The following is a 26,671-nucleotide window of genomic DNA, read 5'->3' as shown; positions in this document are numbered from 1 at the left end:
GTGAATTGGGGGCTATGGAACAATAGGAATGCCTCTTGAGGTGAAGCATTTCGTGACGGAAGTAACTGTGTGAGATGGGGCATTGTCACAATGCAGCAACCATCGTCTACAACAGTCTCACTCGATTCACCCTCTTCTGGAGCCTTTCGAGGACATATTTGTAAAACACCTAGGTGATAGTTTGTCCTAGGTGAACATATTCTTTATGCACGATATCCCTACTGTCAGAAAGTCAGATCGGCATTGTTTTGATCTCCAATTTGCTCATTCGAGCTTTTTTCAGTTGAGGAGATATCTCAGTCTGCCACTTCTCGATTTGTCACTTTGTCTCAGGATAGCACTCAAAAATCCACGATTCATCACTTGTCATCACACAATTGAACCATTCGTGGTCATTGGCAGTCCTCTCAAGAAGATCGAAGCACGTTTCTTCAGCACCGAGTCAAAAGCTGATGTATGGTGACAGTGTTGAAGTTTAACAGGTCACCTACCATCCTTAATTGTTAAACGTCGGTTTAATCTGACGAGAGCGTGCACACATTAGACGTTTTCGTCTGTTTTTTAAGTCAAAGGTCTCCCCGAGTGAGGTTCATCTTCGGCGTATTCTCTGCCTTCCAAAAACAATTCACGTCAGCGAAAAACTTGTGCTCTCAATAAGGAATATACCCCATAGTCCCGTTTCAACTTTTCAGAGATCGTACTCGTGGATTTCCCAAATGTAACATAAAACTTGATGTTCATAATGTTTCTCTAAATTTCATTGTTCCCTGTTTGTAACACGCAACAAAAACACAGCTTCACCGATTGCACTGTCAGAAATCACGTGACGGCTGTAGGGACTGAAACTCGAACTGAGCCTCTGAAAGATACGAACACGTCTGTCGACACAAGTAGAACAGCGTAACGTTGCCAGATTGCTCACAGTGTTGTCATTCTCGTGACTTTTCTCTCACATCTCGTACGAGCGTATTGAGTTACGTAAGTTTGTGTATACGTTGGGAGTTACTATCGGTTACTGTGCTGTCGTCTGTAGTGCAAACTTTGTTATGTATCTTAGTATTCTGTTACTGTACACTGTGCTGTGAATTTGTGTACAGTTTTCTGGAGGCAGAATGTGCAGCCAGTACTTACCTCAGGCAGGCAAAATACTGGCACTGCGGATAGGTAGATTTAAATGTATAAGACACAGTAAAGTGAACCCAAAATACGTCAGCCCATATCTGCACAGAAGGGGAGGAGACGATGGCAGCGGTGGGGGCTCCGGCCCAGATGACCACTGCACAGCTGGGTGCTGCACATAAACGTGTACTTCTGCATCTGTCCAGAAGTAGTTTAGGCTCTGTGTTTCCCCCTCCTCTATTCTCTGTGTCATGCAGCTGGAGTTGCTAATGGCGTATGGAACTCTCTGGAGTGCAGTTTTTAATTAGATTTTTCTTTCCTCGCAATGGCACTGCATACACTGTGTCCCACGAGGAATGGTCAGTATTCGAGGATACGACAGGAACGTACGTGTGAAGCAAACAGGCTAGTAAAAATTTCTCTAAAATGCATACGTTAAGAACTGTGAGCACTTCTTCATCTTTGATACTGTGAAACAAATCTCTTCTATTGCAAGCTTGTGTTCATCTTTGCTACTGTAAAACACATCTCTTCTACTGAACAAGTACTCATAGCTCTTAAGGTATCCACTTTAGAGACTGCGTTTACTAGACACTTTATTCATGTTTTGGTCCATACTGTCTCCTCCCAAAGTATGGGAAGCAAATAGCTAGTGGTTTTTTATCACAGAAGGGCTCACTTTCAGTATGACTTTCAAGACTGAATACACCTTAACTTTACTGTGTTTCTGAGAAGCACATCTTACTACCAGTTATCTTACTGAAGGCATTGTTTTTCAACACATGGAGTTAAGATGTCAAGTGGACTAAGGATTTCAGGTAATTTTTTATGGAATTTATACATTGCCTATCAGAGTAATCCACAGTCCCTTGTTGTGTGAGAGGAAAATAAATTAGGCAACTGTACACTTCAGACGGTAGAGAGAGAACATCGAGTAGATCTAACTGCGTAAAGGAAATTGGCTGTGATAGTGTCACGCTTTACTGGACTGTAATTAATGTTCCATTTCCAGAAAGGAAATATGAATTACTAATGCAAAAAAGCACAAAATTGCCATCCCAAAAGTCATCTCTCGAGGATATACATTGCACGTTTCAGTTCACGCACGTCGCAGCAGTTGTCGCAGAAAGTGGACTGGAAGTGAGTCAGTTGCTTAATGAAGTGGAGTGAGCCCTAGCAGACGGGCATAAATGAAAGGAAAATGTTTAAACTCGGACGAGATGGTTTCGAAGACGGATTTTGCTATCTGTGTATTAGATGTGATAAATAAAAAAAGATGCGAGATAGACATAATAACGAGGATTGCGCCGGGGAGAGGCACATATTTACAGCACGAGATGTTCCTGAAAACTGCAGATGAATCGATGGTAGAGGGAAAGAATTATAAGGGAAGGATCTTGACACCCATTCCTAGCTTACCTGAACTCCGGAGATGAGATGTTCCCCTGCAACATGTCCTCACATACAGACACCCTCCTGGAGTTATTCTCCATTACAATATAGCCCCTCCTCCACTCCTTTTTTTTCAGTGCTAGCAGTTGTTTAATTCCCCTTTTACTTTTCTATCTCCATTTTTACCTCACTGTCTGCTTTCCTTCGTCACTTAGACGATGCCTTCAAAGGAGAAGTATTTGTGGGTGAGTATACAGTCAGTCGCAGTGACCGGGAAGGAGGCTGTAGGTGTGGAGTCGGACAGGCGTTGGGAAAAGTAGTGTTCAATAAGTGGCAAGGCTGTGGGCATTGGGGGTGTTCATTCTCAGAATCCCCCTGACCTCAACATTCACTAATCTCTGCCTCCCACTCACCAATCCCCATCCCTGCCCCCACTCCAGCACTACACACGCCTTCTATTTCAGTGATGTACCCACAGTCTTTCCCCCGTCTCTACCTCTCTCCTTTGCCCTCTCCCTTTCCTGCTCACCTGCCCCCACACAGCCTCCCAACTCTGCACCAGCAACCCTATCCTGCCCCATTACGTCCCGCATCCTCTACAGGCAATACATCATCTTCCCCCACCCCTCTCCTGCTGTCCTTCCCCCCTCCCCACCCAATGCCTCCTGCTTATCCCCAACATCCACCCCAAATTACTGCTCATGACAGACACTGTTGCAGTGCGCATTTGGGCCTCGGCAGCCGGAAATGGTGGTTGTGTGTGTGTGGAAACTACCCTTGTGTGACCTTCTGGTGGTGCTGAAATAATACTGTGGTGTGTTTATTTTATCCTTACATTTATCTACTTGTGTACGTACCACATGTCCTCCTAAACCACTGGACCGATTTCAGCCAAACTTGGTAAACCTATCACTTAATGTCTGCAAAGAATCACTGTGAGGTAAGAGCCAGCCACCTATCAAAAATGTGTGGGTGTGAATGAAAAAGCAGTGTAGCTCATGACATGCTAATAACCGGACTTCATTCATCCAGTATTTGAGGATGAGAGCCCTTAGTGACTTATAACAAACTTTGTACATAATTTCAATTCCGTATGAAAATTTTTCTCACTGACAATGCCACAAAATGATGGAAGGAAGAAAACTTGGCAGCCGGAGTGGCCGAGCAGTTCTAGGCACTACGGTTGCTGGTTCGAATCCTTCCTCGGGCATGGATGTGTGTGATGTCCTTAGGTTAGTTAGGTTTACGTAGTTCTAAGTTCTAGGGGACTGATGACCTCAGAAGTTAAGTCCCATAGTGCTCAGAGCCATTTGAACCATGTTTTGAAGAAAACTTGTCACTTACTACATTTTCAGTTCTCGCAGTAAAATTGCCACATTAGGCATGACTTTTTACTGTACTACTAACTGTACTCGCAACACACTTTGCAGACAGTATTCACATAATGACTGAATGTACCCACAAAATTATAACATTGTACGACACATAGCTCAGGACATAAGATGTCGTAAGCATCGATAATGGTCCCGAGTTCGAGTCTCGGTCGGGCACACAGTTTTAACATCCCCCAGGCTGTGGCTAAGCCATGTCTCCGCAATATCCTTTCTTTCAGGAGTGCTAGTTCTGCATGGCTCGCAGGAGAGCTTCTGTAAAGTTTGGAAGGTAGGAGATGAGGTACTGGCAGAAGTAAAGCTGTGAGTACCGGGCGTGAGTCGTGCTTCGGTAGCTCAGTTGGTGGAGCACTTGCCCGCGAAAGGCAAAGGTCCCGAGTTCGAGTCTCGGTCGGGCACACAGTTTTAATCTGCCAGGAAGTTTCATATCAGCGCACACTCCGCTGCAGAGTGAAAATCTCATTCTGGATAATGGTACAGTTCACTAAAGATGTGTGTGAAATATATTAAACATATGTGACATGTACGTGAGTGCTGAAAGCCTTGATAATAATTTAAAAAAAAGAAACCTGGATAAGTTTCAACCAAACTTGGTAAACGTAATACCTGGAAGTAAGAACGGGCAACCCCCTATTGGGGTTGGCGTTATAATGTGGAGAGAAACAGGAGGAGTGAGAGGTGGTGAGACAGAGATAGGAAGGGTGGGGGGAAAATTAGTCAGTATTTGCCATATGTGCTCATTCACTCTCTAAATGCAGCACAAAACAATGAGAACGGTGGAGACAAGCACAAATACACACATGTAAACCTTTGATATGCAGAGATCGCATCATTGCTGTGACAGGATCCAGTTCTACGTAAGACAATTACCACAAATTATGTAAACTCATTATGATTGTGCTTCCATTTACTAAGCAAAATATCACTGAGTTTTTATGTGACCTTCTCTCAGTCAGAGCACATACACAATAGTTGTCGAAGCTATGTACATGAAAATTACTTATTTTAAAAATAAGACTGGAACAGTGCTATGAGAAGGAAAGTTGCTACTCACCATATATCAGAGATGCTCAGTCGCAGATAGGCACAACAAAAAGGCTCTCACAATTATAGCTTTCGGCCATTAAGCCCTTCTTCAACAGTAAACACACAGACGCGCACACACACTACTTGTGTATGTGAGGTGCGCGCCTGTGTGTGTGTGTGTGTGTGTGTGTGTGTGTGTGTGTGTGTGTGTAGGACACCAGCTGTAGCCACAGTCATTTCCCACATAAGCACTGATATTGAGATTTGTGAACAGGAGACAGGATTATTATTCTTCTCCATTTCAGATTAATGTCAGCTCAGATTAAAAAACTACTGCATATTCAGTAAGCAGAGTCCACGCAGATTGTTGTGGCCAGTATGCAGTGACAAATTTTTCTCCAAAGTGCGGGGCGAGTTCATTTGTTTGTGCAGAAGGGGAGCAATGGTCGTTTGCTCACTTTCAGCCAGGCGGCAAGGAACTGTACCGGCAGAAGCAAGATGCGCAATCTGAAATTTTTCTCAAATTCTTTTACAGAAACTATTCATCGATGTCTCCCTTTAAGTATAACACTACCTGAAATTTGGTAAGTTCACAACGAAAAGCAAGGGCCACTTTGATTTTAGTTTAGGTGTATTTTACATCATACATTATTGTGTAAGGAATTAAACTAGTATATTGAATTTTTCCTTAGACTCGAATGGAGATTCGTACCTTCACCAATCTCGAGAAAATTGATTTTTATACAGTGCACTCATTTGCGATCACGTGCACTGGTAATAAAGCCAGAATGAAATATCTGAAACGTTCCTGACACCTGATAAACTTTTAAGATATTGAAACGACATTTTGTCAAATGATAGAACGTGGAGTATTTTGCCACACGATTAATTTGCGAAACTTCGTTATCTTCCATGTTATTCGACTAAATGCAGAATTTTTCAATTGAACACTAATTTTTAAGGGTGAAATGAGAATTGCTGTTGGTTTTGCAGCAACATAACTGAAGATATTGCACATTTATTTTTGTACTGAGAATGTGCCTTCTCATAAGATACTGGCTTTATTTGTCCTCAGTTCCTCACTTAAAACCACTGTTTCAAGATTCTCCCACAACTGAATCTGCACGACATGTTAGTGAGCTGACATTGTACACAGTGCTCTACATAATGGTGTGTTTTGGCAACAGAAACAATCAAAAAATAGCAACAAGAGAAATGTAGGCTTTACTCAAAATTCTCCACTCTTGACACTTCACTGGAAGTTTCAAATGGTTAACAAGTCAGGTGAAGATAAGTCGCTGCCTTCATTTCATTTTCAGCGGAATTATTTTTAGACACTAACCGAAGCAGAGGTGACAGTAGGTCTTTGTAGATGGCCACCGTGCAAGTGTGGGTGTGGAGGGGCTCCACTTAATACGAGTGTAGGCTTCAGTTTAGAAAGGCATTTCGCCTTCAGTGCTCAGCATTTCCCCCACCACTACTGCTCTCCCCCCCCCCCCCCCCCTCTCCCACTTGCCCACGTCATTCTGCACGCGGTCTGTTGTGCATATTTTACAGTAGCAAAAGGTGACAAAGTTGCACGGATTGTTCAGACATTTGGAACAGTTTATTGCACACACCTGACTACTGGAGAGAGAGACCGTGTTTGTAAGCACAAAAGTCTTCGAGTAGTAGAATTGTGATCTTTCAGTATTTACACACACTCTCTCAGTTGGAGTTCCCGAGTCATTACGGTTGGGACCATTCGAGTATACTGTAAAATGGGGTCCACTGAACCTACAGAAAGAAGATGTTAATGTTGTTCCACAACAGAATGAAGATGTAGAGTGTGACATCGTACATGTACAAATGGAAGGACAATAGAACACTGACAGTATTTCTTTTTCTCTCTGTTAGTTTTTGGAACATTTGTCGTGGTGACAGACTGAACTGTAGCATAGCCCACAGTCTAGGTTTGGCAGTAAGGAGGCACCGTGACGGCTTCTCGCCAAAGCCGACGGATGGGAATACGGTGTAATGTAGCCCGAGGTCTAGCTTCGGTCGAAAGGTGACAATTCGGTCGTAAGTCCGCCAGACTTCAGTTAATCTGTAAGATTCCACGCTCGGTGCTTTCTTTTTACCAGGTCCGACACGGTGAAGAGTGCGCTGGAGTTCAGCCTGGCCTGCTACTCGGGGAACTACGTGCGGGCGCTGCGCCGCCTGCCACTCCTGCCGCCACTGCTCGCCTGCCTCGCCGCATTACACGTGCCGCACCTCCGCAGGTGGGTCACCTGCCGCCACTGCCCCATCTCTGGCGTACGGACTCGGTGTACCGAATGTCCTCAGCTGTGATGCGTCCGTCCGACGGCTACAGTTTAGTACCCGGAGCACCTGCTGCCTGTGGCACAGAGGGGCAGTGAGACTTTAGCAGTCCGACGTGGAAATGTCCGGAGATTTGCGGATCGGAGGAGGACGACCGGAGGTGTCCGACGCGTGCTCTGTCTTGCCCTTCCGGCCGCGGTCGAAACTACCGCGTCTGTGCGTTGAGGCCGTATTGTGTGATGCACTTGTGACGTTCACCTGTGCAGCAGGACCCCGAATGTATGCGTTTGTAACTGCAGCTTTGTTCACATCACCCAATTACAGAGCACGTGTGGAATATTTGTGATGGAAATACTTGAATGGGAAGGTCTGAGTTAATGTTAAGTTGTTTTTCATTTCTACTAAAAATTTATGAGAGATTGAGATTCTTACTTATTAGGTAGTTTTTGTTCTCTTATGTAGCAGTCGTAGAACTAAGCTATTGCTGTACCGTATTACGGCCTCGACTGCTTGTTTTGTATCGTGCAGCTCACTTGCACGGGCATACACTTATCCGGAAGAAGACAGAAGACAGATACACGTATACCCTATTAGGAATGTTGATATTCTTTAAAAAATTGGGAATCCAGTACACCAGTATTTTAAAAAATATTGTTATCTGCCCTCGATAAATTGAAACAAAATTGTCAACGTTTTGATATGTTGACGGAAAAAGTATCGACATACCGGCCAAAAAAATATCATCTGCACATTGTAAATAAACTGCCTGTTTTAGAGCTGTATATTTAAGTACTGGTTTATTATTGGATATAATGTACGCCGACAAGCTAGCAGCCTGCTTATCCCCTTCAAATCGAGGATTGAAAGAAAAACGGTGCACGTTTACGTTTGGCGATAAACACTGTGCTACCGGTGGTAACTGCATGTAAGAGGCACAATAAAAGGTATCCGGTGGATCTGTCGTTTGGTTTCATCACGTATCGGATTTCTCTGGAACACTTCGTGTCGATTTACCTCTTTTTTCATTTCTGCAAACACCTGCGACCTAGCAGTTGTAGCATCAAAACTGCACCGTGAAGTTAAACGTTGCAGTTTCTATCGGTAGTGTCGGCCACCGAACGTGTCGGCATTTCCCCTCAAATGTCTCCAACCTCCGCAAAGACCAATATTGTCATTTAGATCCTTGTTCATCAGTTTCAGCAACTAGCGTGCTATTTCTTCACATCGGATTTCTTGTTATTCCGTTCACACTGCCACTCCCCGTAGCAAACGGACTTCTTCTTTGTGCCATCTGTACTTGCTTCACACTGCCAAAGAGGAAGACTGGATGCGATGAGAGTTCAGAAAGCAGTGAGACTTCTTTACATGGTGCAACTAAAATTATGTTATATTTCAATTTCGAAGGAACAACTTCAAATATTTATCAGAAATTGTAAAAAAATTTAATATAAAATAATATTGGCACTCAATAATAATATCGCCAATATATATTGGTATTTCATCGAGAGCTCTATTTCCTATTAGAAGGAGCTGAGGCCCCCGATCCACGAGAGTTGTTTTTCACTAGCTCTGTCGATGATAAAGGAAGGAATTCACTCGAGTGACAGAGTAATGAGGCCATCGGTTTCACGTAATCAGGAATAAGAATACAATTGCCTACATATCTTATAACAATACATCGGATCGTGAGGGATTGCACAAACATCTTTCCTCACTACACATCTCGGTTAGGATTCTCGAGCCTTGTTTGTGTTCCATTTTCAGAATATAAAGCAGTTAGTACAAAGAATGCATTTTGGAACAGCAGTACATAGAAAAGAGTGTCTACATGAGGAAATAACAAGTTTTCCCTCATCCCTGTTACATCACAGGCACTGTCACTGCCATTCTTCATCTTTGGCTCACACCATATCTACGAGGCTGGACTCGACGACACGGAATAACCGTCCGACCGACAGGTACCGTGAACGCGGCACGACGTTTATCGTCATCCTGACTTGTAGATATGCTGCATCTATCTATTTCGTGAGACACGCACACAAATAAAATGTACATCCGAGCAGGAGGTTCTGTTAATTCATTAAAAAAATCGACTTTCTATGGTGGCAATCATCAGTCATCGGTTCGACAAATGCTTGTGCGACACTTCACTTCACCAAAGTGATATGTTACACTAAAAATCACTTCAGGTGTACTCCAGATATGTGTGTTAGAAATCTTACCCTTTACATTATACATTAATGACCTCGAACACAATATTAATAGAAACCTCAGACTTTCTGCAGTTATCTTTAATGAAGTATTATGTGAAAAAAATTGCACAGTGTTCAGTTAGATATTGATTTAAGTGTTCAGAAATGTAAAAATGTGAACTTTACAAAATGCAGAAATGAATCAGTGAGTCATGTATGATCTTTACAACTGGCCTCAATCAATTCATACAAATTATTTGGTGTAACAATTTATGGGAATCTGAAATGGAAGATCATATAGGATCGTTCAGTTGTGCGTAAAGCAGGTGGCGGACCTTTGGATCAGTGGTAGGATGCTGACAAAATGCAATTGGTCTACAAAGGAGGCTTCTTAAAACACTTGTACGAGCTGTCTGTACTAATGATAAAACTGTAAAATTATCGTGTCTGTTCGAACACACTGATCCCCAAAGGTACATTACAAATTTTCATGGGGTTTTCACATTTAACTTGAGTACAGCTGGGTGAATCATGTAAGCTTTGTTTTTTTGAAAATCAGAACACAAAGAAAAGATATGATCTATAGTTTTATCTAAAATTGTCTGCTCAGCTTAGTAGTTCAGATACTTAATTACCACGGTAAACAGTGAGGTGACAAGAGTTGTGGGATACCTCCTAATATTGTGTCGGGCCTCCTTTTGCCCGGCACAGTGCAGCATTTTGATGTGGTACGGACTCGACAAGTCGACGGAAGTTCCCGGCAGAAATACTGAGCCGTGCCGCATCCTTAGCCGTACACAATTGCAAAAGTGTTGCCGGCACAGGATTTTGTACACAAATTGACCTCTCGATTACGTCTAAGTCCTGTAAATCCGCCGTCGTTTGGGAACGTGAAGTCCACGAACGGCTGCAGACGGTCTCCGAGCAGCCGAACGTAACCATTTCTGGTCAGTGATTGGTTCCTTTGAACCTGAGAACCAGTCCATTCTGTTTAAACACAGCCCTTACCATTATGGAGTCACCACCAGGTTGCACAGTGCCTTGTTGACAACTGGTACAGTGGCTTTGTGGGATCCACACCAGACTCAAACCCTGCCATCGGCTCTTACCGAATGAAATCGGGACTCGTCTGACCGGGCCACACTTTTCCGGTCGTGCAGGGTCCAGCCGCCGTGGCCACGAGGACAGGAGAGGCACTGCAGGCGATGTCGTGCTGTTAGCAGAGACACTCGTGTCGTCCGTCTGCTGCCGCGGCTGTTAGTGCCAGATTGGCTGCACTCTCTGAACAGATATGTTTGTCGTGCATTCTGTTTTGGTTTCTGTGGTTATTTCGTGCAGTGCTGCTTGTTGTTTAGCACTGACAGCACTACGCAGACACTACTGTTGTCGGTCATTGAGTGAAGGCCATTGTCTGTGGTGAGAGGTAGTGACCGAAATTTGGTATCCTCGGCAAACTCTTGACGTTGCCGGCCTCGGAATATTGAACTCCCTACTGATTTTTGAAATGGAATGTCCCTCGCGTGTAGCTCAATCGCGCCGCAAACCTTTTCACATGAATCACCCCAGTACAAATGACAACCCTGCCAATGCACTGCCCTTATATACCTCGTGTGTGCGATACTACTGCCATCTGTATGTGTGCGTATCACTATTCCACAACTTTTGTCACATTATTGTACGAGGTGTCCAAACAGTCTCTCCGCAGTGCTATACGATTGTTAGCCACGCGTGCCGTATGCCGCAGTGAATATACCGAAATGAAACTCGGTGAAATGCGAGTTATTAATTTATTGAAATTCATTTTTATGTACAAATTTTCACATTAAATGTTGAAAGTGTCCCCACTGTTGTCGAATACACAATTCAGTTTGTCTAATCGTGTTTCCAAACACGAGCTGTAACATTTCTTCTGTAACAGAAGCAGTGAAAGTGGATATTGCAATTTGTCGACAAATTTTGGACGGTTTTTATAGACAGTTGCTTTTGCTGCACCCCAGGAGAAAAAGTTAGATGGTGTTAGGTCAGGTGATCGTGGAGGCCCAAGTCCCTGTGAAATTATCCGATCACCAAAAACATCGGCAAGCAGTGACATTGAAACGTGAGCTGTATGCGCAGTTGCACCATCTGATTGAAAGTAACCATTCACTGTTTCACTTAACACAAGTTCTCCTACGAATGCATACAGACTATCACTGCAGTATCGTTGTGCGTTTATCGTTTCGTTGAAAAACCCAGGCAGGCGAACAATCGTACGGCATGTGAGGCTAACAGTCGTACGGCACTGCGGAGAGACTTTTTGAACACCCCGTATTTTTTTAACCCAGTCAAATGTATTTTTGGTTTATGTGAGTGACAGAATTAAGTACCACAATCTTACATTTATATGAGTACAAACTAACATTGAATTTACATGGCTTTGATATAAAGATACACTGACTTTGCTTTGTGTATTAAAACCGTAATGACATTGCTTTACTTCTTTTAATAGGTTTTATTTATAATTTTTGTTAGGGGTGCCTACCCATTACATTTTGATTTCGTTTTGTTTACAAATAAAAATGATTCCTAGGAAGCAGCAAAGTCTTTCTTAATGCATCAGGATGGGTAAAATACTGGGGACCGGGCCCGACTCGAGAATCCACAGACTTGCTGCAGCTCGAGAACATCAGACTTTAACTTGCTGTGTAGAAACTCTTTCCAAAAGTGAAGCACAATGTAAATCTGAACAAGATGCAGTATTTCAGTACTCAGAATCTTTCACTTGAAGAGGTTTAAAGTTTCTTCTCTTCGACATAACTTCAAAGAAGCAGAAATTCTTATTGCGAAATGTTATTCTCGAGTGAGTTTTTATACCTCAAATCCCGGTTATTCCTAACAATTTACGATTTTGCTTTAACTGTACAGTTCCCGGCGATCTCGTGTTATAACACGACCGTAAACAGAGGACGAGGCCATACACTGCATGTCGCGGGCGTGGACCTCGGTGCCAGTTGCGTTTTGCATGGACGGCTCTGTGTGGCTCTCTCCCGTGTCGGCAAAGCAGATGAGCTCTTCGTTTGTGGCCTCAATTGTACTGCTTCCGACATCGTGTACAAAGAAGCTTTATAAGTGAAAAATGAATTCCAAACGTATGAATAAATAAATAAATACATGGGCAGAGATGGGTTTCTCAGCTTGCTCTAGAATATTTCTCAAGTGCTTCAGTCCTATACGAAACAGGGCTACAGGGGATACGGAATGTATACAAAGAAGAGGGCCATGAACGGTCACAGACGCCAACCATCCCACAAACACTTACTTCGAGAATGTGCTTTAAGTGATGAAACTAGAAACATATTTCACACTTCATGTATCTCTCAGATGCGAAGACAAGGTTAAACTAATTTGAGCGTGCACAGAAGCATTTAAACAATTGTTCTTCCAGAACTTCGTGTGTGAATGAAACAAGAAGACAACCAGTATTTGTGGTGCAGTGGGAAGCAGCCTTTGCCCTGCGCTGCAGTGGTTTGCATAGCCCAAATGTAGATGTAGTTGTAAGTATGTAAATCTGTGAGATTTGGCAATCTTTGTTAAGGAAATAAAATCGCTCTGTTGATTCTGCTGCATCATTTTTGTCTGAAAAGAAAAAGAAGAATGGAGAAGAGAAATATGATGCAGCCTAATCACTTAGACTATTTTATAAACATTTAAACCATTTAGTGCAATCACCTAGTGTGCTAACTTGCAGTTTCTTTACCCAGTATCTCAAAGCCTTGATTTTTTTTCCTGACATAAATCAAGAGTAATGTAGCAATTAATTGACACCTATGTGCAATTTTAATGAATTATGGAAATAGTTGTTGTGAGTATGCTGTAAATAATGTCAGTTTTATCTTAAGCAGAGTTTTACACTATCCACCTTTGTTCCAAGTTCTAACAAGGATTCAGAATTTCATTTGAATATTTAGAATGGCTTACGTCTCGAACCGTACCCCGATTCTTTCTCGATTAAACTTTTTTACATTCTGCAAAAATAATTTATTTTTAGTATACTGTATATCTAACGTTGTGCACACCAAACCTGATAGAGACGAGTAGTCGTATCGAAAGGGGAGGAGGAGTGAAGATAAGAAGAGGATGTGAAAGGCGGGGGCAGAGGACAGAGGATGGCCACCTGGTGACTCTTAAGGGAGAGTGGGGAGGCAGGGGAAGTTATCTACAACTTGTGCAGAATCCAGACTGCACTTGTAAGATCGAATGACGTGAAAGGGAGTCAGATAGGGTTGTCGTGTATCTCCCACATTGTTCGATCCGAAAATGGAGCTCATAGTAAAGGAAACTGATGAGAAAGTTGGAAATGGGAGTACAGTTCAGGGAGGAGAATAAAAAACTTTACGGATTAGTGATGAAATAACTTTTGTCATGCAAAGAATTTGGAAGAACAGTCAAATGAAATGGTTACTATCTTAAAAAGAGATTTTTGAGGTAAATATCGAGAACAGTAAAACTAGGATAACAGACTGTAGTCTGCAAGGGTTCGTGCTGACGAATTGCAACGTCTCGCAGTTAGGCTCTCATGTTGGTCGGACGACTGCCCTGCAGAGTCTCAAAATATTTTCACACAATGGTTTCCTAATAGAAAATCTGTGTGTCGGTTAATGACTCACTTTATTATCTATTCATTAAATTGTGAGAAGTCCGCGACACAGAACTTCTCCAGGAGGGACTCCACGGCACACTGCGTCGCAGACTCCGAGGACACACTGTTCGATGACGTAAGCACGCCATAAAGAGACCTCGTGTCACTGCACAGCGGACCAGGAGTACCTCAAATGTAAAATTACTGCCAAATAAAAACACTTTAACTAACGAATGCCGTTGCTCTGAACCTTGTTTGAAATGTCCACACTTGCTCAATCATACGCAAACATTGAGGGCACAAAGTCTATTCAGATGCTCTCTATGTTTAGAAAAACCTTAACCTGTACCCCCACGAGTGGGATTTATTGGGTAGTGCTGTGGAAATTGGACTAGGAAATGAGAAACTAAAAGTAATTCACGTGTTTTGCTGTTCGGGCAGCAAAATAACTGACGGCGGCCGGCAGCAAAATAACTGACGGTAGCCAAAGTAGAAAGGATATAGAATGCAGACGGGTTGTAGTTCAAAAAGCTTTTCTGAAAAGAGCAATTTGTTAACATTAAATATAAATTTAACTGGTAGGAAGTATTATCTGAAGGTATTTGTGTGAACTGTTGCCTTGTACAGAAGTTAAACTTTGGCGGAAAGCAGTTCAGATCAGAAGAGAGTAGAAATTTTTTATATGTGGCACTGTATGACAATGCTGAAGATTAGATAGGTAGATTGAGTAACTAGTGAGGAAGCACTGAATCGAACTGAGTAAAAAAAGAAATTTATGGCACAACTTCACAAACAGAAGGGATCGGTCGACAGGACACATTCCGAAGCACCGACAGATCACCAATTTGGTTAACGGAGGAAAGTGTCGGGGGTAAAAATTGTAGTGGGAGATTGAGGCTCGGATACATTAAGCGGGTTCGAACGGATGTAGGTTGCAGTAGTTATTCGGAGATGGACGTGCTGATACGGGATAAATTACTGTATAAAACTGCACGAAACCAGTGACTGTGACATGTAATGGGACTGTGCATCTGCCAGGCAGGCCCTGCGGGTGATGAGTGTGGGCTACAGCAGCCGCACCCTGCGCTACCCGAGCACCGTGCTCGCAGACCTCTTCTTGGCGGGCAGCGCGGCCGAAGTCGTGGACGAGTGTCGGCACTACGGGCTGAGCGCCGACGTCGACGCCGGAATATCTTTCGACAAGAACCGTTTCGACCTCAGTGTACGAGTGGTGAGTACGAGACGTGTACAGAATAAACACGTCTATTAAGATTCCTGCAAGTGGTCAGATGGTGAGGGCGCGAGCTATTTCACGATTTAGAGCCGGCTACCTCGTCGGATAGAGTACGGTCCCGTCACTGCCGCTTTTGGGCAGCTCGGCTCGTCACACGTCCAACGTGTCACGTGCCTCGTTCAGCTGACGGGGTGACGGTCGAGTGTAGTGCGAGTGAGATACCTGTGTGTCGCCCGCGTAGGTCGATCTGTCTCCGAGGTCGACCGGGTGCCGTATCTGGCGTGTGCTGCGAGTGACCCTGTAAGGCGGAGACGACAAGAGGCGACGTGTGTGGGGGACTGCACCTCGTCAGCAGCGGTTGCCGCAAACTGTCGCAGGTTGTAATCGCGGATAGGTGGATCGATCGAATCTACCGATACCAGATGCGAGGCCTTCGTCCCGTAACACGATGATGCTGTGGTGTGTGATGTTAGGTGTGCATAAAGAGGAGGACAGAAGAGTTGTAATCCTTTTTTTGTCACGGAATGTAGGTTATAGTGACTGGCTGATCTTTAGCTTAGCCCGAGTTCCTTATTAGGCTGGAAGATGACAGTTCAGTTGTGAGTTGGTGAAGCACTATTGAAGGATCCAGTTAATTCAATTATTCACGCTTTTGGTATTGCTTAGTAATGGGTGATCAGTGGCCACACAGTTTGTAAGTCGGCGCCTCATGTATGTAACTGTGATTGCTGCAGAAGATAGAGGAGACACGTGGGTGCCTTCCCTGCATACTCAGAATGTGGAAAACATTACCACAAATGATGAGTTATGAGTTTTGATACGCTCCTATTTGCTGGAAACCAACTAGAGGATGGAGAACAGCACTCTGTGGCCATTCCTCCTCCTCCTCCTCTGATATTTTGAGCACATCTGGGATTCCAACAAACATAGGGTTTCCCTCAGAGCCAATTCTGACCAACATTTGTGAGCTGTGGGCGGCAGTCAAAATGCAACTCCGTGGTGGTTTCGATTTCGTGTGGAGCCGAACCGAGCTCTGTCAGTAGCAGAGAGGTTGGGGTAGCCAGTTGCTTGGCTATTTGAGAAATCTGCAGACACGAAGTGGTCACACTTCTGAGAATAGCTCACGCATCTAGAGCAGACGCATTCTACCGCCCCAGTCTTAGTTGTTATCGATGCGCACTGTTTGTGTTAAAGAATTTCACAAGTAATAAAATTGATATTCGTAATATTGATCACATCGGTCAGTGACCGTTCGAAATCTAACTGCACAAAAGTATTTATGAGGCCTTAATATATTATCGTACACTGAATGAGAAGTGCTATTAACAGTGTAAAACACAATGCACTGATTACGTACGGAACGATACTATGCCGACCATCGATCATCGTCTCTCAATTACAACTGCTATTCCGTGCACTAACAGCCACTCTGCAACTACTACAATACAGCTCCACCCCCACTTTGTTTTGTGCCTCTACATATCGTCTACATTGGACTGTATTTATACTAATAATTTACAGATTATTTAAATAAACTTATTTCGTACAATCTATGTTAATGTAATTTGAATCAATAGTGTAATATAATTGATACATGTTTCCATATGTTCTCTTGCTCTTCTGAATATATACAGGTGGTTTGATAAATCCGGCAAAAAGCAAGGAGAATATTTTTCACTGTCAGTTTTGGCAATCTCACGAATTTTTATTCGGCTGTCTTACATTACCGTATCGTGGATTTTGTCAGTGGTTTCCTTTGTGGTCACCTTAGTTGGATGGCCGGAGTGCTCTTCATCTTTGGTGCTTGTCCAGTCATGTTTAAATTCATTAATCAAAAAGTAAATGATCTTCAGTGATGCACAGGGTTCGCATAAACTTCATCCAGTTCTGTTTTGGTTGTGTGCCAGTGCAACCCTTCAAATGAAAATGTTTCATAACAGCATGAAACTCAGTTTTCTCAGTCGAAAAACTGACCAATACAAGTGCTGTCGACAAAGAGCTGTACACCGTACATTGTTGAAATTCTTTATGTGGTCCTTGGAATAATCTAGCTCACCAACGATGAGGATGCAATAGAAATTTTCCATTCTTTCATGGAAATTTACCAGATGTATCAAACCATTCATGTAAATTAATCATATCATATTTTTTTAAGCAAAAGTATGAAGCAATATTCATTATTATGTATTTGTAAACAACGAAATATGAGGGCTTTTCAGAAAGTAGGAAATGTTTTGGCATAAAAAAAAACTAAGTACAAGAAATACATTTTATTATATACATCTGAAAGAGCGACTGACATACTACTTTTCCACATAGTCACCAAACACATTGAGGCACTTATCATAGCGGTGGACAAGCTTTGAAAAACCTTCGTCGTAAAATTCTGCCGCCTGAGACTTCAGTCAGCGAGTCACACCCTCCTGGAGTTCCACGTCGTCACCAAAGCGCTGCGATGCAAGCCAGTTCTTCATCTTGGGAAACAAGTGGAAAGCGCTTGGTGCAAGATTGGGGCTGTAGGGCGGATGAGGGAAAATTTCCCATTTGAATGAATTAAGGAGTTATTTAGTGCGGTTTGCCGAGTGAGGTTAGGCATTGTCGTGCAAAAACAAAATTTTGGAAATCAGTTTTCCTCAACCTTCGTTTTGAACTGCTCTTCTAAGGTTTTGCAAAGTTTGGCAGTACTGGGCAGAATTTATGGTTGCTCCATGTTCGAGAAAATCAATAAGCACACCTTGCCTATCCCAAAACACTGTCACCGTCAACTTCCTTCCTGACAAGGTTTGCAAACATTTTCTTGGTTTTTGGGGAGTCCTTGTGTGCCCCCACTCCATGGACTGTAATTTTATCTCACAATTGATGTGTTTCACCCAAGTCTCATCACCAGTTAAAATTTGATCCAGTAATGAATTGCCATGTTTGTGGTTGGCCTCCAGAAATGTCAACGTTGCCCCTTTCACTGTTCTTTATGGTGCTCTGTAAGCATTTTGGGCACCCATTGTGCACAAAATTTGTGGTAGCCTAGCTTTTGAGTGACAATTTCAAATAACAAAATCTCGTGAAACTTGTGGAAAAGAAAGCTAAAGCTCTGTTATTGTGAAGCGACGGTTTTCACGAATCGTTTCATCAACGTTAGCGACAAGATCGTCAGTCACAATGCTCGGGTGTCCACTCTTCTCTTCATCATGAACGTTGGTTTGGCCATTTTTAAACCAAATGCAACATTTCCAGACTGAACATTCACTCATTATGTTGTTTTCGTACGCTTCGCACAGTGCACGATAAATTTCTATAGGTTTTAGGTTTTTTGCCAACAAAAGCCGTATCATAGACCACACATCACAACTGACGGGATTTTCGACCACACTTCACAACTGACAGGATTTTCGATTGCAGCGCACATTTCAAATTTCAATAATCGAAAAAATCAGATGCACAGAGATGTTCCCGCTTCATGGATCACCACGCGCCTAGCGGTGTCAGACGGAAACGTTCCCTACTTGCTGAATAGCCCTCATATGTAAATTAAAGTAACTTTTCAAATTAAAACATATTAGGTAAAATGAAACAAATTCATATACTCAGGAAACTTGGTAATTTATATCATTATAAGTCAGTGTATTAGCAAAAGTTTCGCAGAGGGTCAAAATGAGTAGTACTGAAAAATTTCATATATCTAGTTTTTCTGTAAAACAAAATATTGTCAGTAAAACTACAGTATGATCGAAATAACTTGTGAATTGTGACAGTGGATCGTGCCGCCATTACTCAGGTAATAGCGCTGACGAGCCAGAGTCCTCTCTAGCACTGCTGATAGATCGGCAAGCTCGGGTGTGACCTGTCGTTACTCTGTCGGTTGTTTTCTGTGTTCGTCAGCTTTTGTTGCAGAGTTGTGTTTTCAAGTATCAGTAAGTCTTCCATTTGTCTGCTGTTGTGAACTAGTGTTTTTGGATTAGGACTATTTTAATCAATGAGTGACACATACCGGTAAGTGAGTTACTGTAAAAGTGATAGTCTGAGAACACATTCACCAGCTTCGAAGATACAGAGGGTCGAAAGGGAAATTACAGTCTGCAGACGAGGACACTGATCTGGCTGTTTGCAACTGGAGTGCATTAGTAGAGGTCCAATTGCAGATGTAGAGGACAGTGATGTGCAGAACAGCTGCTACACTTAACATTTGTTGGTCTACTGTGCTGAGAGTTGGTATTGCAGAAACATGAGAACAGTGTAGCAATGCTGGGCAGGAAAACGTGTTGTTACAGACAGATAACGGAGATGGATGCATACCGGCAGGGTGCAATATGCAGAAGAGTGTACAGTTATTGCTGACATGAGGAATATGCTACTAAAGGGCCAACTAGGAAATCTGGGATAAACCCAGGACTTTTTTCATCTGGGGAAAAACTGGGAATTTTTTAGATTTCCAGGTATTTTTCATTGTTTTAGTTTTCAATTAAATTTTTGTAATTTTTACTGGTAAGAAGTGATACTCTTACAAAGAATTTTACTTTAGCCTGTTAATGCAGAATAATACTGCAGCAACAAAACATAAGGGAGAGGAAAAACCAAAAATAAAACTTAAATTGCAGAAAAAAATGCACGATTTATAAAACAAAACACAATGTGCACACAACTGCCTGCCGACAGCAAAATGTGTGCTGGAAAATACTGCGAGTGGTGGTTTGAGAAGTGTTACTTTCAAAGTACATTTCCTTTTACTCGAGATGAATTGCGTTACGTGTGAGAATGTTTAATGAATTTCTTGAATTAAAGAACATCTGACTATCATTCAAAAATTAAGAATTTGAGGATCAGCCACTTAGAAAAATTTTGGGCCCAGGAGGTCAGGCAGTTGTGTCATTATTTAAAATTTTACTGACAGATTTGTGGTCGGTATTTCTTAAAGGGGAAAACACGCAAAAAAGAGTGATGTTGCATGTGAAAGCATAACTTTTTTTTGTAGCTCTACTATACGTTTATTAATTTAAACTGTTAACTTTTCGTATTCGTGTGTTCGCTCTACTTAACAGTAATTATTGCTGCCGGGGGACTAAATCACGTGTCGTGTTATCTGAATATCTGCTGTTACTTGCTGGCGAGATCATTGCTGACAAAAGCGCATCGCAGTCTCGATTTCAGTGCTTCGGAAGCTACCGTGATGTGTTTGGCGGAATTTGTATTTATGCTTTCGTGATACGAAAATATGCAGTTTACATGTTGCTGCACGTCAAAGATCTTTTCAGAATGCTTTTTAAAAGTGCTGGGAAGTTGTATGCTGGTGTATATAACCTTTACCATTCAATGGATTGATAAGTTTTACAGTTCCGAGAGAACATATACTGTCACTTAACATGGAGAAAGTGTATTTTCACACCGGAAAATGTTATTTCACCAGGGAAAAAATGTATTTTATCTCTTAAGTCCGGGAAAAACTTGGAAATTATTTTTCCTTGTTCAAAAAACAAAGATGATGTGACTTACCAAACAAAAGCGCTGGCAGGTCGATAGACACACAAACATACACACAAAATTCAAGCTTTCGCAACCAACAGTTGCTTCATCAGGAAAGAGGGAAGGAGAGGGAAAGACTAAAGGATGTGGGTTTTAAGGGAGAGGGTAAGGAGTCATTCCAATCCCGGAAGCGGAAAGACTTACCTTAGGGGGAAAAAAGGACATATATACACTCACCACACACACACATATCCATCCACACGTACACAGACACAAGCAGACATTTGTAAAGGCCTTGTTCATTTATACACACTGTACTACTGTGACAGTTTCACAGAGTGATTATCTAATTTTCTGATCCAAAATATTCCCAAAAATTCAACAGTAGTAATGGACAGTGGGCCGTAGTGTTACTCCTGTGAGCTACAACATTCTGACCCCTGCCCACTGTGAGACTGAATGCCTGGAGGCATTTGAAGTATGTGAAGAGGTGAGGAAAGAACAACACAAATGAATCGGGAATCATTCTAGTGACAATACGGGCTGCAGATGGGGAAGTCCACTGATATAAGTGACCACAATAAAGAGCAAATTGTTGTGGCTAGGGAGCAAGCCTCTCAGAAGTGGTGAAGTTGGTTGTCTAATTGTGTGCTGCTGGTAGTATTTTAAGGGTGGTGACTCACGATTAGGCGACAACTTGTGACGACATCTGAGGCTCCTCACAAAAGTGGAGGCTGGCTCGCCCACTCTGCAACGCAGGATACGTGTCAATCTGTGGCAGATTGGATGACAGAAGACGAGGTGTCTGTAATTAAAGTTCCAATTTTTAAATGCTGTAGGAAGAGAACTACTGCTCTGAATGACATTGAACAGCACATAGGGGTAAATGTCAGGGAAGGAAAAAATGTAACAAAAATTCTATAAACAGATGGAACTTTAATTGTCTTAATGTAAATGAGGTCTGCTACAAATGACAGATGATTCACAATCTGACTAATATGGTTTGAGGCGCACATTACACCATCTGTGCTGCCCAGTGAGCATGACTTTGTGCAGTCGACGACTGTGACATTATTAGGTAGATAAGCTCATCCACCCTGGCAAGGTCGTGTGACACTGGATGGGAAAAACTGGTTTTTAATTGTTCCGAGGCTAAAAACTGCATAAAAGGCAGCGTTGTAAATATTTTGTAATTCTTCTAGGGTCTTTTTAATTGTCTTGTGGCCAAAAGTACATAAAAAGCAAAATAACATCGGTTTCTAATTGTCGAGAGACTGGTGCGAGACGTATTTGATATGCTGTCCGCTGTTTCCCACTACAAGTTGAAATTGAGAAACGGCGTGTTTCACAACAAATCAGTGTGTCTCGTCAGTCACATTCAGAGTGCATTGTGCAAAGTGTGCCTTTTGGATTAACTACATTTGTAACTTGAGCGCTGAACACATCATCTTTCAGATAACCTCACAGCCAGAAGTCAAATGGCAAAAGATCAAGTGATCTTTACAGCCATGCTGTAGGGAAATGACAACTGATAATTGTAGGAACTCCGTAACGCCTCTGCAGCGGCCGCTTCACTGGCTGTGCAATGTATGGAGGAGCACCATCTCGCATAAATTGCGGATATTCTGCAGTTCTGTGTATTGACGTGTCTCGGAGGTACAGATGAGCTTTGTCTGACCAGAGAATATTCTGTGGCCATTCAGTGTCCATTTCCGTGGGAGCAATAAATTCTAGAGCTTGCAGATCAGGAAGTAGCTCCTGAACGCAAGTAGTTTTGTTTGGATAGCAATGTAGGATGTTTTGTAGGATTTTGTGGTGCACACCATCGCTCGATTTCTCGTGCAGTGCTGTGGCCACATCTTTGACAGATGTCGGATCAATTGTTTTTCTCACTCTATCACTCACCTGTCTTTTCAAATTTTGTAATCTTCTCCAGACATCAGACCAATGCCTATTTTCATACTCTGGAGTGTCAGGAACTTCTATAGGGCTACTGGCCACAGTCACCATTCTCATAGCAGAGTTGTACCAGCAGTGTGCAATCCTTTGTGGAGACGGTAGTGTCGGGCGTCTCAGACGCAAACTGAGGAACAGCCGTGTGTCACGTGTTTGTCGATGTGTATATTGTGTCACTTGCGACGCCATTTATTGGTCAAATTTTCATTTTTATTTATTTTATTTTATTTTTTTTATTCCACGGCATTTCCCCCTGCATCAATGGTATGCTGTTAAAATTTGACATCATTCTTAGCAATTTTCCTTTCTGCACCATTTTGAAATTGTAACTTTAATTACAAACACCCTGTGCAATGTTAGCGCAGGCATTAGTGTTTCGGAGAATTCTATGTGGCAGATGCTGTTGACAATGGTGCTCTGTAGCATACATCACCTACACATTCCCACTTTGACCGACATCGTCATCATCTCCGGTTGCAGTGGGCACGAGATTGTGGACATTGGAATGTGGATCAGTGGAAACGTGTTGCTCATTTGAACGAATCACGTTTCTTGTTACATCCGATTGACGGTCGTGTCTGGATATACTATCAGGAGGTAAACTGCTCTTAGAAACGCATGTGGGTCAGGTGGGTAAGTAGTATGCTGTGGGGAGTATTGACCTAGCCATATGTGGGACATGTGGCAGTAATCGAATGCACTGCAGTAGCTGTGTATTACACGAACATTATTGTGGACCACTCACATATCTTCGTGCTCTGTGGCGACCCCGACGGTGACGGCACTGTTTGGCAGGATAACTGTCCCTGTCACGAAGTGAAAATTGTGCTACAATTGTTTGAGGAGCACGATAGTGAATGCATGTTGGTTTCTGGATCACTTAACTTGATCTGAACCTCAGAGAATACATATGAGATGCTATCTGGCATCAGCTCCGCACCTACAAACCACTGGTCCATAATTTACACGGACCGCGTGACCCGAGTGTAGATGTCTCGTGCTACTACCTCCAGAAACCTATCGAGTTCTTGTCAAAACCGTGCCACACAGAATCGCTGCTGTATTGTGTTCTATATTTGAACCGACACACCGTTAAGTACACGGTTATAGGTGTTTTGGCTCATCAGTGTAAATAAACAGTGCGTTGTAGGACAGTAAATATGTCATTCGAAGTAGAGAGGAACGTTCCACCGAGGAAATCTAACCCGATACAAGTAGTTTACAGAGCTCGTATTACTGTCGAGACCAGAAAACCCACACTATTTGGTCGACAGCAAAACGTGCAGGTCACTTCTGTACGTAGGAAGGGTGAAAGAATGGATCGACAAAGTTACAGATAGATGTCCTTAAATTGGTTTTCTCAGAATCCTAGAACATATTCTAAGTTCAAATATAATAAAATTCTTAGGGGCCAAAAAGCTGATGTTCACGTATCACTCAGATGAAACTCAGCTTGCCCTTTTCTCACGTGATATACTGCAAACTATGGATGAAGACCAACAGGTAGATTCCATATTTCTAGAGTTCCGAAAAGCATTTAAAATGGTGCCGTATTGCAGACTGTTAATGAAAGTACGAATGTACAGAATAGGTTCCCAGGTACGTGATTCGCTCGAAGACTTCTGAAGTAATAGAACCCAGAATGTTGTCCTCGACAGTGAGCATTCGTCATAGATGAGGGTGTTATCAGGAGTGCCCTGATAGGACCGCTGTTATTTTCTATATACATGAATGATCCAGAAGTTTGTAGTGGTTTGCTGATGATGCTGTGCTGTATGGGCAGTTTTTGAAGATGAAGTGGCTGTAGGGTGCTACAAGGTGACCCACACAAAATGTCTAGTTTGTGTGAAGAGTGCCAGCTGGTTCTAAATGGCAAAAATGTAAGTTAATGTGGATAAATAGGAAAAACAAACTCATCTCGTTCTGATACAACATTAGTAGTGTCCTGCTCGACACAGTCACATCGTTTAAGTATCTGAGAGTAATGGCACAAAGTGATACAGAATGGAGTGAGCATGTGAGGATTGTGGTAGGGAAGGCAAACGGTTAGCTTCAGTCGATTGGGAAAATTTTTGGAAAGTGTGATTCATTTGCGAAGGAGACCACATAGAGGACACTCCTGTGACCTATTCTTGAGTGTTTAGGATCTGCACCATATTGGATTAAAGGAAGACACTGAATAGTTTCAGAGGCAGGCTGCTATACTCGTTACTGGAAGGTTCAAACAACACACGAGTAATATGGAGATACTTCGGGAACTGAAATGGGAATCCCTGGAGAAAAGGTGACGTTTGTTTCAAGAAGCAATATTGACAAAATTTGTAGTGCTGGCATTTGAAGCTGTCTCTAGAACAATTCTACTTCCACTTCACATAAGGACCACGGAGATGATGTAAGATAAATTAGGACTCATGTGGAGGCATATAGACAGTCATTTTATCCTGTTTCTATTGGTGAGTGGAACAGGAAAGGAAATGAACAGTAATGGTACAGGGTACCCTCCCCCACGAACCACACAGTGGATTGCGAAGTTTGTAAGTCGATATAGATCTAGACGAACTGTTTATGCTAAATGGCCAAAGCATAATTAGGCTTCCTGTGGACAGTGTATATTGCAAAGTGATTCATTGTACACAGGTTCAAGTGGAAAGTAATGTGGCAAGAAGCTACAAAAATTTTATTTTGAAATGATGTCGAAAGAAGCTGATGTGAGAGTAACTACCCTGTACGAATCTTGACTTGTGATCAGTGCTAAGGTAATTGAGGACGTGGATCTGTGAATGATTACTGCTAGAACAAATCGAAGGGATGATCATTCGTCTAAGAATTTGTACCATTTCTCGGTCCGAGGAAGAGTACGGCATCAGTTGGGTTGTTCGGCCTTACACAAAAACTCTCAGTAGTTAGAAAAAAATCACTGACAGAAGTACCTTTTTTGGTATTTCCATTTCTTCATTCCTTAGCATTATATTCTGACAGCCAGTTAACAACTAAAATCTGTATGTGCGCACGGTGCGGATAGTTTGTGCTGGTGATGACATTCCCCTCCACGACTGCCAAAAGTCACACTTTATATCGACTGTGGAAATGTTGCAGCTTGTTACATTCACAACCAGAAAAAAGTTTGCTGTGATGGCATTGGTGATTCAAACTAATAAAAGTGTGATGCTTGCTAATTTCAGAGTGACGAGTGATATTTAAACGTGTGTAATCTCAGGTGAAATTAACCTTATAGAAATGGATCGAGTGCCTGTGTGGTTTTTTAGGTAATTCTTAGACAAATATTTAACATGTCATTACAGCAAAGAGCACAAAGTTATTTGTTGCGGTCGGGGAAGGGCCTGTAAATGGGGACCAGTTATTTAACCTAACTGGTTGTTTGTTGTAATTACTGGTATTTCTATTTCCACTGTGTCAGTCGCATACTGACATGTATTCTTTTATCTGTACAGCGTACGCCGGTCCGCCTGAAAGCAGTCGACCGGAAGCTGGCTGCGGCAGACGTCACAAAATTGTTGCTGGGAGAACCTGTGTGATCATTTGGGAAGCAGTAAGCATTAAGTGGCACATAGGCCTACATGCCAAAGGACAAAATATGTAATCCTGTGTTGTTGAACTAGTAAACCAGTGGGTGACTACTGCTTTGAGTTTCTTTTTATCCTGCTGCCTACTTGCTAACAAGAGAGCAACCATTACTAGAAAGGGACTTCCATAGAAGTTAAAAAACAGGGTACGTAAAACACCTCTGTTTTTCTCTACATTATACTGCAGTTAGTATCTATGACCCTAGCAAGTTGTTAGTTCTGTATGTTTTAGAGGATGGAAAGGGGCATCATTGAGTACTCAGTTTTAGCAAGTGTCTACAATGTAATAGTCTCACTGCAGAGTGGTAGCAAAAGTAGAAAATTGACAGTACTGAAAACTGTGAACCGTATCGCATGTGGCAATGTCGGCACATTGATTAGTCTGGCACGAGAAAAACGACAAT

At 42.4% G+C, this 26,671-nt stretch overlaps 1 protein-coding gene across 1 annotated transcript in view; it reads left to right on the top strand.

Moving 5' to 3' along the window:
* LOC124552390 (SAC3 domain-containing protein 1) overlaps positions 1–26,321 on the top strand; it is a 49,120-nt gene extending 22,799 nt beyond the window's left edge. Inside the window, exons 5-7 of the mRNA XM_047126651.1 lie at positions 7,052–7,189; positions 15,078–15,270; positions 26,136–26,321. Coding sequence (XP_046982607.1) covers positions 7,052–7,189; positions 15,078–15,270; positions 26,136–26,219 — 415 coding nt within the window. The 3' untranslated portion in view covers positions 26,220–26,321. The remainder of the gene's footprint in view (positions 1–7,051; positions 7,190–15,077; positions 15,271–26,135) is intronic.
* The last annotated feature ends 350 nt before the right edge of the window (positions 26,322–26,671 follow it).

Source organism: Schistocerca americana, chromosome 10 (genome assembly GCF_021461395.2).
Source record: "Schistocerca americana isolate TAMUIC-IGC-003095 chromosome 10, iqSchAmer2.1, whole genome shotgun sequence".
NCBI lineage: Eukaryota > Metazoa > Arthropoda > Insecta > Orthoptera > Acrididae > Schistocerca > Schistocerca americana.
Note: the sequence above shows the minus strand (reverse complement) of the source record. Positions and strands in the feature narration are given on the sequence as shown.